Here is a 13,715-nt window from a genome sequence, read left to right as displayed (position 1 = left end):
TAAATAAATGTGCTTGTAGGATAGTCTTTTGAGCCAACGAAGAATGAGCCTAATTTCTTTTCTCTCATTTTTCCTCTTGGTCATGGTTGTTTAATGTAGCTAGTGCTTAGGCAGTTCTGGAGTCAGAACTGAATGTTTGTCCCTGATCTGCTGCTTTTAGCTTTGTGGACTTGGTCAAGTTTCTTTATCACTAAAATGGAAATAATTTGAGTTAAATATGATAATGCATTTGAAGTGCTTTGCACAGATGTGGCACAGAGAACTATGTAGGGTCAGTAGCATTTTTCGCTCATTTCTTTAAAATGTTCCCTCAGTAGCTTTGTAAAATATTGGTCATTGCCATCCTTCTTCATTATAGTGATCATTAATATAATTCATATAGTAATATAGTAATGTGAATTATTCTATTAATAGTGTATTGCATTGTTGAATATTCTAGAAATATACCTGGAAAATTTTTAAAGTACAGAAAAGCAAAACAAAAGTTATTGATAATTGTACCACTCAGAGATAAAAACTGCTGTTCGTGTTTTACATATCTTTCCAGGCTTTTCCCTGTCTCTCTTTTTCAAATAAAAATGGATTATATTATATTGCTGTAGCTTGTTTTTTTTTTTATCTTACTAGCTGCTGGATGTCTCTCTGGTATTTTACTGTTCTTGATTAACATGCCTGCTGTTACATAAAAAGAAACTTTGAAAACTCTTGTCAAGTAAATGTACAATGAGTTTGATAGAGGTAAAAAATTTGATTTTTAGTTTTCACAAAATTGATACCATCATCTAAGGTAATCAGGTATGCTAAATAGATTTCTCCTAAGGAGTTGGCATGGTAATATTAATAAAAGGGATAGAGTTTCTCATCTTATTAGTACCTAGGCTGTATAGGATGGGGTAGGGTGACTGGGGGAACTTTATGGATGAAATAGCTATCTGACTTTTTTTATAGTTACAGAACCCACTCTGCCAGCCACTGTTCTAAGTACTTTGCAAATGAACTTTAGTTATTTGCCAATTTGTTCTCATTAGCATTTTTTATGATAAAATTTTTTTGATCTTCTGTTAATCATAGACTTTATGCTAGGAAGCCAAAGAATTGCAGCACTTTAACTCCTGACAGCCTCAGTTGATTTCCATTTTAAAATTCTCCCTGGATTTTAATTAATCGCTCTAAGTTCTCTGTGCACTATTTTGCTTTTGCCAAAATAGTATGTTTTAACTTCTTAGTTATGTCAGGGCTCTGCGAGCCCACCCCCTAATGCTAAGGTGTTGACTTTACTCACCTTTTTCTTTTATAGTTGATTTCTACCAAAAGTAAATACTAAGTACTTTTTTGTATGAGAGACCTGTAACTGGACTCTGATGTCGAGTTGTATGACAGGAGAACTGCCACATGGGGTTTCCTAGCCTGTAAGCTTTACGGAGCAGATCACCAGGTCTTTTCTCCCATGGAGCTGCTGTGTGGGTTTGAACTGCCGACCTTTCTCAGTTAGTTTAGCGGCTGAGTGCTTAACCATTGCACTACCAGGGCTCCTTAACTGGAGTCTAGGTGTGTGTTTTTGTGTTCTTTTGGATTTGTTTTTTTTACTATTGTGCTTTAGGTGAAAGTTTACAGCTCAAGTTAATTTCTCATTCAAAAGCTTATACACTTTATTATTTTGTGACCTTGGTTGCAATCCCCAGAATGTGACAGTGCACTCCCCGCTTCCGTCCCGCGTTCTCTATATCCATTCTTTAAGTTCCTGTCCCTTCCTGCCTTCGTGTCCTGCTTTTGGACAGGAGCTGCCCATTTGGTCTTGTATGTTTGATTGAACTAAGAAGCATGTTCCTCACGTGTTATTTTTTATTTTATTGGCCTGTCTAATCTTTGAAAAGTGGGCTTCAGAATGATTTCAGTTCTGGGTTAGCAGAGTGCCTGGGGGCCATAGTTTTGGGGGTCCCTCCCAGACCGTAAATCTGGTCTTTTTGTGTGAATTTGAATTCTGTTCTACATTTTCCTTCTGTTCTGTCTGGGACTCTTTTGTGATCCCTGTTAAGGTGGTTGTTGGTCATAGCCAGGCACCATCTAGTTCTTCTGGTCTCGGGCCGGTAGAGTCTCTGGTTCATGTGGTCCTTTATTCCTCTGGGCGCTAGTATTTTCCTTGTGTCATTGATTTTCTCCATTCTCCTTTGCTCTGGGTGGGATGGGACCAATAGATGTATCTTAGTTGCTCACAGGCTTTAAGATCTCAGACACTACTCACCAAAGTGGAATCTAGAACATTTTCTTTATAAACTTTCTTATGCCAGTTGAGCTAGGTGTTCCTAAGACTGGTCCCCAGGCCCTAGCCCCAGCTACTCAGTCCCTTAGAGTGTTTGGATATGTCTAGGAAACTTCTGTGCTTTTGCTTTGGTGCAGTTGTGCTGACTTCTCCTATATTGTGTGTTGTCCTGCCCTTCTCCAAGTTGACACTTGCCTACTGTCTAGTTAGTGATTCTCCCTCCCCCTCTCTTCCCCTGGTGGTGTAGTGGTTAAGTGCTATGGCTGCTAACCAAAAAGTCGGCAGTTCGAATCCGCCAGGCGCTCCTTGGGAACTCTGCGGGGCAGTTCTGCTCTGTCCTATAGGGTCACTATGAGTCGGAATCGACTCGACGGCAGTGGGTTTGGTTTTTGGTTTGGGTTCTCTCCCCCTGGTAACCATCAACGAATGCTTTTTCCTGTGTATAAATCTTTTCTTGAGTTCTTATGATAGTGGTCTCATACAGTATTTTTCCTTTTGTGACTTAACTTCACTCAGCATAATGCCCTCCTGATTCATCCCTGTTATGAGATGTTTCGCGGACTCATCAGTGGTCTTTATCGTTGGGTAGTGTTGTGTGTAGGTACCATAGTTTGTCCATTCACCTGTTGCTGGGCATTGAGGCTGTTGTTGTGTTCTTGAGGGAAATGTAAATGGTGGCATGGGGAGACATGAGGAAACAGTGACTGTTGGACGTCAGGGAGTGTGAGGTGTAGGGTGCTTGGTGTGCTCCATGGCCTGTAGCAGTGACGCTGCTGTGGACTCCAGTGAAAATGTTTTTTCCAGTGTTACATCCTTTTCTAATTAGCATCTTTGTGTGAGGATGGATAGAGTTTTATGTCCATTTTTCAAAATTTGTTTTTAGTTTTTTTCTTAAGGAATTTTGGAGATGAGTCAGGTTGTCAACCAAAGAATGGTTAAGATTTGGAAATATTCTAGAATTAGAAACATATGGCAGCCAGTTTTGAGAGTAGTGCTTTTCATGCTGCTTCTGGCTGGTCAGACCATTCTTGGTAGCATAAAGGGTCAGGTTCCCACTGCGGGGTGCCAAGGGGTGTTGTAGCATGCTGTCTTCTTGGATGGTCTCTCGGGCCTCCTCGCCAAGAGCATACAAAACACTGATGCAAGAAGCAAATGGTTCAGCAATGGATGATTTCACAGGGCTTTATTTCACTTTGTGTTTGGGGATTCTGTCTTGGTAAAAGTTGCTTCCTGTAGTTTTGAAAATCATCACCTGAAATAAAGGAGTCATTATTTTTATTTTTCCACTTTTGAAATTTTTGAAAGTACGTATCAGGAAAGAAGTATAACTTAATCTTGCCACTCATGGATTTATTTTGGTCACCATTTGTTAGGAAGCTATACCTATGACCTGGAGAGTTTAGGAACTCTGGTTGTTGAAGCTTTGTTTTTTGAACTAGATAGCTTTTTGAAGCCTCTCCCCCAGCCCCTTTTTTAATTGAAAGCAGTGGAACTTATTGTAGAAAAGGAAATGATTCAGAATTCTGTAAAGTCAGAAGTGAATCTTCCTCTCAGTATAGGTGTGCCTACCTGCTCACCCCAGTGTAAACCTCATTTATCATAGTTGAGTGTCTCTTCAGACTTGTTTTGCTTTTATACAGAGTATGTATTGTTTTCTTTTAAGTTGCAAAAATTGAGAACATGTATTTATGATTTTTGGTATTCAGTTAATTAGAACATCATAAACGTTATGTCTGCACATACAGACTTGACTCATTCTGACTACCCCATCATATTTGTTAGTATAACCAAAAAACAAACCTAGTGCTGTCGGGTTGATTCTGACTCATAGTGACCCTATAGGACAGAGTAGAACTGCCCCATGGAGTTTCCAAGGAGCGCCTGGCAGATTCGAACTGCCGACCCTTTGGTTAGCAGGCGTAGCACTTAACCACTACATCACCAGGGTTTCCATTTGTTAGTATAGCTGTATCATAATTAAAAAGATGCTGAAATTATTAGCAGATTCTTTTGTTACTACAAACAAATGCCAGCTTTAGCATCCTGTGTGAATCTTCTGGTAGTATAGATCTCAGGAGGTTCAGTTGCTGAGTGAAAGAGTATGCATACTTAAATTTTCACAGTACCAGATCGTCTTTCACAAATGTCATTGTTTTTTAATTAAAAACCTACCTGTTGCTGTGGAGTTGATTCCGACTCATAGTGATCTATAGAACAGAGTAGAACTGCCCCATAGGGTTTCCAAGGCTGTACTCTTTACAGAAATAGATTGCCACATCTTTTTCCCATGGAGCCACTGGTGTGTTTGAACTGCCGAATACTTAACCACTGCACCACCACGGCTGCTTTGTTTCTGAATTACTGCATAGTTTTTTACTGTTATGTGAAGATGTCAGTTTGTCAATTTCCCTATAGATTTACTGACTGTATTATTATTATTCTAAAATTTGGTAAAACTGATGAATGGAAGGCGTGTCTCATGAGTTTCCGTTTCCTTGATCACTAGTGATACTGAGCATCTTTTAATTTATTGGCTGTTGGTTCATGCTTTGTGGATTGGCTGTCATTATTTTTAACTCAGGTAGTTGTTGATATAGGAAATCTCTGCATTTTATGGGTAAAGGTTTTTATATATGTCGTCTGTTGTTTCCTCCCAAGCAATTTTAAGAAACCATTTGGCTTTTGCCGTTAAGAGGTTATATTTTTATGTATCCAGATCTGTCAGTTTTTCTGTGTGGCCATCCAAAATTTTCTCCTTAGAATTTCTACTTTTTTTTTTTTTTTTAAAGTATTTATAGACTTGTTTTAAGTATTTAGGTTTTTAATCTATCTAACTTGATAACTTTTCTCTAGGGTAATTTATTGCATAAAATATTTTTAGTACAGGCAGTTCCCAGCTTACAAAGTATTTGAGTTTTGACAAAGCACACTTACCAACTGTTAAGCTGTTGTTTTGGGTATGTCTTGTAGTCAGTGATACGCACTACATACAGGGTTGCAGGTGGTAATTTGCTGATGTTACCATTCTCAGGTATTCACTCACGTATGTTCAAAGATCGGATTTATAAAGATACTGGTAATAAAAGGCAATAATAATGAAAACTGAAAAAAAAAAGAGGTATTCGATTTATGTCAGAACCGACTTACGACAAAACCCATTGTAAGACAGGCAACTTACCTGTGTATCAATTTTTTTATTTAAGTCATTGGCCACTCTTTCTTCTAGTCACAAATATTTTAATAGCAGTATGCTGCAACTTGTATAAATAGCACTGACAGGCTTCTGAACAGATTATCTCAGTTTAAAATAATGGTCTCTTGAGGCTCTCTGTCCTACCAAATACTTTATTAACTTGTCCAAAGTCCAATAGCCTAGAGGTTGGGCTCCTGATAACTAGGTTCACCTGTTGTTCTGATTGTTATTCAGCCATACATTATCATGTATTCATAGGGAGTGGTCAGTTTTGTGGCAGACTCACAACCCCTGTTCTTTTACAGCCCCCTCAGCCTTTCCTCTTTGAAGAAGTAAAAGGTGACTTTGATTTGGCCATCACTTAAAAAAAGTTTAGAGGAGCCCTGGTGGCGCAGTGGTTAAGAGCTCAAGCTGCTAATCAAAAGGTCAGCAGTTCAGATCCACCCGCCGCTACTTGGAAACACTGTGGGGCAGTTCTGGAGGGTTGCTATGAGTCGGGATTGACTTTTTTTTTTTTAATAAATTTTGAATAAAAATGATCCAAGAGAGAGCTTTCCATAGAACTCTTCAGGCATTTATTTAGAGTTGACCATACGAAATTTCCACCCTTGGAGGTCAGGAGTTGTTGAATATTGACAGTTTCTTATGGGCATATTTGGCTGCTTGATTACTAGGTTTGATTTTACAGCCAGTTTATGAGACTCGGATGAAATTACAGCGCATTAAATAATGTCATGGTCTAGTAATGGCATCAGGAAGCCATTTGTAAGTATTTGCTTTTATGGTTGGTTTTACTTGTGAAGATGACTAAGAAAGCTTATAAAGTTGAAGGTAATGTGATATTGAAGAGTTCTTTAGTTTCTCTTAAGCTGGATATATATATAGTGTTCTGGGTTATGGGGCAGGAGGGATAGTAGAAAATCTCCCCCACTCTCAGTGATTTCACATTTGAGGTGCTTTGTCTTTTATTGTAAGATACCTGCCTTGTTCAGTGAGTAAAATGTTACAGAAGATTTTTAAAAATGTATTTTTAAATGTGTATATTTAAAAATACAGTATTTGTTCTTTTCTCAGAAAAGCCTTAGTTTTATCATCAAGATTTTTGTGGGATTCTTCTTAGTTCTCTCTTCCCATATTCCTCCCCCATTTTCCACATATTGAAATTATGTCAGATAAGCTGCTACATCATAAGAATTAACTCTGATCCCTAATGAAAATTGTCCTAATCTCTCATGTTAATAAAATTGTGTGTAGTTTTTCTTGTTGCTCAGCTAAAATTTTGGTACATTTGATTTAAGTTCCTTAGCAAGGGATCTAAATGTCCTGTCTTTCAAGGAACTTTAAAATAGGCTTATCACTTTGTGAAAACAGTTCTTAATTTGGTTAAATAGTGTTGACAGAACCCGAAAAGACCCATGCCTTACACAGTGTAAAACTGCCTTGTACAAAGCATTTCTTTAAAATAGGGCTGTTTCTAAATTCCCATGAATTTGGAATAAAGGAAGAAGAATTGTTTAATTTCCAAGAAGCTGGATTGCTCAGAAAGGGTTCAGTTTTATTTTAAATAGTGAAATTTAAGTATACATATTTTCGTTAAATTTGTGCTCAGCACACCAATTTCTGTAAAGGTTATATAGCCTCAGAAACCTTATGGGGCAGTTCTCCTCGGTCCTATTGGGTCGCCGTGAGTTGAAATCTTCAACTCGACGGCAATGGATTTTAAGTTTAATGGGATTTGTCATTTAAAACAAGTTCTGATTTATATTATTGCTTTTTGGTATGAATGGATCAAGGCTTTTCCCCTCTCCTCTCCCTCCCCCGCAACAGGTTTATTCAAGAGCAAATGAGCAAGAACCATGTGGATGGTGGCTGGCTAAAGTTAGAATGATGAAAGGAGAAGTAAGTGATGTTAACAGTTGGCTTTGTGACTTGTTTCCAAGGAAGTGTTTCAGCTCTTGTTTTTCCGTAAATACTACTCCAATGCTTAGTTTTGTTTCTGAAAGCCTACTTCAGAAACAATTGATGATGCATTTCAAAAATTCATCAGGCCATTCTTTCTATTTGTGTTCCCTGTTTGCAAACACCAAAGCTGTGCTCCAGAGGCACACCCCAAGCATGTGAGGACCATCGAGATTCATGCCCTGTGAAAACCTAGCTTAGGCAAATCAGATAGATATAACTAAGCACTGCTTAGTATTTGAGCCACAACGGGGGGAGGGTCTACTAGTTAAGCTGAGCAAGGTAATTAGAACTCATTTGAAGAACATTATTTTGTTCAGATGGGATTTTTAAAGTATTTTGGTGTCTTTTAGTTTTATGTCATTGAATATGCTGCTTGTGATGCCACTTACAATGAAATAGTCACATTTGAACGACTTCGACCTGTCAATCAAAATAAAACTGTCAAAAAAAATACCTTCTTTAAATGTACAGTGGATGTTCCTGAGGATTTGAGAGAGGCGTGAGTAATTTTGTTTACTATTGAATTGTTTTGAAAATTAAGAGGATTTTTCATTGCTACAAAAACCTTTTTTCCCCAGTAACCCAATTAAAACCTTCTGATAAAAAATCTTTTTAATAAACAAATGTTTTAATGGGGGATGTCAAAATGAAATGCTAAGTTTGCATTGTACCTGCTGTCTAAGTTCAGTCTATTATTAAGGTCTTACCCATGGATTAATCTCTCTTCAGGTGTGCTAATGAAAATGCACATAAAGATTTTAAGAAAGCAGTAGGAGCATGTAGAATTTTTTACCATCCGGAAACCACACAGCTAATGATACTGGTAAGATAGCACCTTATTTTAGGCAACTCATGGATATTGTACAGATTTTACAGTAGATGTTTCAAAAGATGAAAGCTAAGGTGGACTTGGTGTATAGTGATTTTATTAACAGTGTGGGAGAAAAAATTTTTTTGTAGCTATAAAATGATTATTTTTTTCTCTCTTCTGGACTAAGGAGAAAAAATTCTTAATGTCATAACATTCTTAGCATGTGGGGTCCTGGATCCCCCCCCCGACATATTCTTAATATCAGATCAGAATAATATGGGAAATCAGAAAGAAAACAAGGTTTACTTGTGGAGTTAGGTATTAGGTGAGGGGAGAAGAGGAAGTAGATGACAATTAAGGAAGGTGTCATGTGAAATACTGTGTTTGTGTTATTTTGAAAAGTCCTTAAGCTTTTGAGTGATTACTTTATTTACAGTCTGCCAGTGAAGCAACTGTGAAGAGGGTAAATATTTTAAGTGACATGCATTTGCGAAGTATTCGTACAAAGTTGATGCTTATGTCCAGAAATGAAGAGGCCACGAAGCATTTAGAAGTAAGTAGGTTTGCCCTTAAAAAAGATTTTTTTGTGTGTCCCATTTGTTTCATAAGCATATTCAAGTTCCCTGGTTCAAACTACTTGACCGTTAGATAAGGCAGGTCAGGACCTGTTTTGTGGGGTTGCTGTTTGGGGTCTTGCCTCTTAAGAAGAATTGATTTTCTCTGCTTTCTCAGACACAGCCTTTTTTGTCTTACTAAATGCTGGTTGACTTTTCTGGTTGGGATTAGGTGATAGTTACCAAAAGAGCTTAGAAACTGAAAGGAACACTCCGTAGAACCGTATTGTTAGTTCTTTACTCAGTCCTTAACCTTTTTACCACCCCGTCGCCTGTCAGTCATGTCGCTCTTCCCTCAGTGACTGCTTCACTATAACAGCTCTTATGTAAAAGGAGACCAGGACAAGGCGTGGGACATCACATAGTGTGTGGTTAAAGACAGAAACTAATGCCATCACAGCTTCCTGTCCTGTCGTGTCCTAGGCACTCCATTTTCTCACTGTCACACTGTTTGGATACTTGGTCATTTTGCTGCATGCGGGCCGCCACGCCCCCCTCCTCTTCCTCCTTCCCTTCCTCCCCCGCCAGCCTAATAATACACATTCAAGTGCACACTATCCTGACTTAGAGAAATTGAGGTTTGTTTATCCTTAGGACACACTTTCCGTTGTACCTATTAATTTAAACATTCCAAATGAAGGACTTAAACATGAATTTTGAAACATGAACCATCTCAATTGGAGAGCTGACTATCAGTAATTCTGGAAAGTTGATTGTCTTTGAACTCCTGTTTTCTATAACCATGATTAAATATACTGATAAAACTTTTTAAAAAACTTTTTATATATAATTTGCTTCTTTAACTAGTGCACAAAACAACTTGCAGCAGCTTTTCATGAGGAATTTGTTGTGAGAGAAGATTTAATGGGCCTGGCAATAGGAACTCATGGTAGTAACATCCAGCAAGCCAGGAAGGTTCCTGGAGTAACAGCTATCGAGCTGGACGAAGATACGGGAACATTTAGAATCTATGGAGAGGTAAGCTGTTTCCTGCTTTGCCTAAGTGTGTTATAACACGTTAAGTGTCTGTTATTTGTTAAATGTTGTTATTTCTAACTGGAATTTCAGTTTCCCCGTACTGTAAAAATGGCACAAGGGCATCAAGTCTCTCGACTAACTTTACCAGGGGGCAGGAGAGTCATTATTGGCATCAGTAGCCCAAGGCTGATGGCTCTGAGGTGGAGATCAGACATGCCTTCTCTCTCACCTTTTTACCAATTCTGACACCAGTCGTCCCTCCCATGGTACTCTCTACTTCTCTGCTGGGTTCGATAATTTGTTGCAGTGGCCACACAGAACTCAGACAATACTTGGGCTTATGGGGTTTATTAGGGAAGTAGCAGGTTAAAATTGAGGATCAGAAATGACTCGGTACAGTTCTTTGGTTAGGACAGCTTCTCGGCCATGGCCACAGGCAGGTCTCTTCTTGGTGCCTTGGCCCGTTGGGTTTCTTTGGCTGGCCCAGCCTTTGCGCTACTTGGGCAAGTATTATAACGCTCTTTAGCTCCACCGATAAGTGCTCAGAGGAACTCCAGTCCGCCAGTAAGCCTCGGTCTGAAGGTGCTCAGCTCTCTAGCTCTGTAGGTTGACAAGTGCCTGGAGGCACCTCACTCTGCCAGCAAGTGTCTACCCGAAGCACTCAGCTTTTTCAGTCTGTGGGCCTGGAAGCCCACTCTGCTGTCTCTTGGCAGCCTCCTGGTTCTGCCTACATTGCCACCATTTCTGTGCTGCTGCTGTTCACTGTCTCGCTGTCTCTAGTGTTACAGCTCGTTCTGTCTCCTGGGTCTGGGAGATTCTAAGTGCTAGGATCCTGGGTCCAAAAGACACACTGCACTTTTAGCTCTTCTTTCTTGGTGGTAGTGAGGTTCCCTGCATCTGCCTCTGGGATAGCTAATTTTAAGCCTAGCAGGCTGCAAAATTGACCATTTCCCTCATTAGGGTTCCATATACTTTATTTGCGTACTCCTTCCCCCAGAAGGGTACCATGTACCTTATTTGCATTATTCACAAGCTACCCAGTTCCGTTGGTGGGCCACAAGCACCTCATTTGCATAGCCCTACCCAGTCATTTGGTGAGAGTTACAAGACTATGGCCAGAAAGGCCATGTAAAGGCGATCCATTGCACCTCACCAGTGAGACTCCTTTTAAGGGAAATTTGAGATGAATCAGCTAGTAATCATTACTTACGCAGGTCAGTTGAAGTTCATTTTGTGCTATTTAGGGCATGCAGGATTTACTGAGTAGTACTAGTTTCAGAAGCTCTTTCATGTAACTGCTGAGTTTAACTCGGTTTTATGCCCGTTACAAGATTACTCAAATGTTTTTTGAGCGCTTACTATGTGACAGGCAGTGGCAATAGTAAATAGCGTATAATAGAATAGCTTTTGTAGAATTTGAATTTGGGTAATGGTTCGTCATGGGTTGATTGTGACATTTGCACGAACATGAAAATAATAAGGTACTTAAAAATGTATATACTGGTAGATCCAGCTTGCTGTGGGGCTCCTGTCTGACGACTGTGTCGGAAGTCGGTTCTGACATAAGTTGAATACTTCTTTTTCTTTCCAGTTTTCGTTATTATTGCCTTTTATTATCAGACATAGGAAACGCTGGTGGCGTAGTGGTGAAGTACTGTGGCTGTTAACCAAAAGGTCAGCAGTTTGAATCCGCCAGGTGCTCCTTGGAAACTCTACGGGGCAGTTCTACTCTGTCCTGTAGGGTCGCTATGAGTCGTAATCAACTCAACGGCAGTGGGTTTTATTATCAGACGTGTTGTTGGAGGTATAAACAGTGCAGGTGTTACAGTTAGAGAAACTTGAACAGCTCTCAGCATCAAAGTAACAACTGGTCTTATGGAATGAAACGCTGAGTGAGATTAATGCTGCAGGCCTAATCTACGTAAAGTTGGCTTCAGTGTCGTGACGACGAAGTCAGAGTCGTCACGGCTGTCATGTGCGTGCACAGTGCAGTTGTCGTATGTCGTTAGAGTTGAGCATTGCCCAACTTTCTATGTGTTACGACTCCTGACACCGCCTTCATTGTACACCAGGTGATAGCCTGCTATACAGCAGTTTTTGGACAGTAAATTATAAAATTGAACATCTGTGAGTGAACATCTAAGAATGATAGCATAAGCAAATTAATGCCCTGCAGCGTTGTATGTAGTACCTATTACTAATGATATGATGTACCAAAACACCCAGACGTTAAGTGCATTTCATCATAACTTGAATATGTCATGAGTAGGGGACTGCCTTATGTAAAATTGAGACTTTTCATTGAGACCATCCTCCAAATTAGAATAAATGGATGAGTTGATTTTTTTTATTAACATTTTTTATTTGACTTTTCATATATAACTTAAGAAAAGCTTGAGTCGTATTACTAAATCTTATGAGAAGCCTTATTTTTTCTTTCTGAATCCTTAGAGGTGGGCGTTGTAGCATCGTAGTCACGAGTGTAAGCTCAGAGCTGTGCTGCCTGCACGGGCTTGGAGAGTGCCCCCTGCATTAGTGTTCTCATTATGAAATGAGGGTGATGATAATACTTGCCTTATAGTTTGTGAGAAGTGAATAATAAAGTTTTTAGAAATCTTTATATGATGTATGATGTAGTGAGCACACAGTAAATTTGTTACGGTTGTTAGCAGACAGACATTAAAAGTGGAACTTGAGAGTTATTTGAGCAGTATATATTCCCTCTAGAAACCCCCCACCTACTCTCCAGTCCTTTAAAATTGAACTCATAAGGAATGATAAATCTTATCAGTAGGTACTTTCTGAAAAAAAAAAAAAAAATCACCTGTAAAAACAGCTTTAAGAAATCATTTTTGATGTTGAGAGTGGACTAAAAAAAAGAAAACAGTAATGCAGACTTTTTAGACAATTTGAACAATGTCTGTTTTTAACATTTGCCTGGAGAAATATGACATGGGAGTATGGACCAGGATACCTAGGGCTGGGTTAAAACTTGGCTACTAAGTAGTTGTGTAACATAAGTAATTTCAGAGTTTCTCAGCAACTTAAAAGAGACTTAAGAGAGATTTCTGGCATTTTTTGGGTTCCAGTAGTACTGACAGTTTTCTTTTAGCCTTATTTTTTAATGATTACTCTGATTATTATTACTTATTCTTTAGGATTTCGTGAATTACTTAACTTGAAATGTCACTCTTGTCAGCTGAGCAGAATCTTTTAGTAGAGCGTAATAAGAATTCAGATATGTCTCCTTTCTTGTGCATGTTTCTGCTTTGAGTTGTGGGTTGCTTCAGGTTTTGACTTCATGTTTGTTGTTGCCCCTCTGCAGAGTGCTGATGCCGTCAAGAAGGCGAGAGGTTTCTTGGAATTTGTGGAGGATTTTATTCAGGTTCCTAGGAATCTCGTTGGTACGTAATTTTACTAAACGTTTAATAAGTTAAAGATTATTTAGTTACGTACAGTGACTTAATGGAAAACTAGTCTTGGTTGTCGGATACCTTGTTCTGTTTAGTTATGTCGAGTAGTTGTATAGCAATACTTGTTTTCAGTTTTTGATGATAACATTGTGTGTGACTATACCTCGTTACTGTGATATGTTAAAAAGTAAAGATAATTTTTTTCTTTTGTACAGGGTGACCCACTGATAATAAGACCCATGATTTTTATAAGTTTGTCATGACAGTTTTTTTAAGCCTTTTCATCCCTTGGACTCTTTCCTGTTGTCATCTCTTTAATTTCTTTATCATTCATATATCCATCAACATTGTGATAGTATTTTTTTGAGATGGTGTTTGTGATAATATTTTTCTTTTGTTTAGTGCAGAAGAAAAAGTAACAGTGGACTAACAGTAGGGTAATAAACTTCCACACGTAGGCCCTGAATAAGTAATAATTGGTTGT

At 38.8% G+C, this 13,715-nt stretch overlaps 1 protein-coding gene across 10 annotated transcripts in view; it reads left to right on the top strand.

The window, feature by feature from the left end:
• FXR1 (FMR1 autosomal homolog 1) overlaps positions 1-13,715 on the top strand; it is a 70,720-nt gene that overhangs the window by 33,805 nt on the left and 23,200 nt on the right. For all 10 annotated transcript variants that reach the window (XM_023551501.2, XM_010592789.3, XM_023551498.2 and 7 more), the window contains 6 exons: positions 7,281-7,352; positions 7,766-7,914; positions 8,145-8,238; positions 8,663-8,779; positions 9,648-9,818; positions 13,144-13,222. In XM_023551501.2, the coding sequence (XP_023407269.1) occupies positions 7,281-7,352; positions 7,766-7,914; positions 8,145-8,238; positions 8,663-8,779; positions 9,648-9,818; positions 13,144-13,222 (682 nt within the window). The remainder of the gene's footprint in view (positions 1-7,280; positions 7,353-7,765; positions 7,915-8,144; positions 8,239-8,662; positions 8,780-9,647; positions 9,819-13,143; positions 13,223-13,715) is intronic.

This window comes from Loxodonta africana, chromosome 1 (assembly GCF_030014295.1).
Source record: "Loxodonta africana isolate mLoxAfr1 chromosome 1, mLoxAfr1.hap2, whole genome shotgun sequence".
NCBI classification, from domain to species: Eukaryota; Metazoa; Chordata; class Mammalia; order Proboscidea; family Elephantidae; genus Loxodonta; species Loxodonta africana.
The sequence above is the reverse complement of the archived record's forward strand: the minus strand, read 5'-3'. Positions and strand labels throughout refer to the sequence as shown.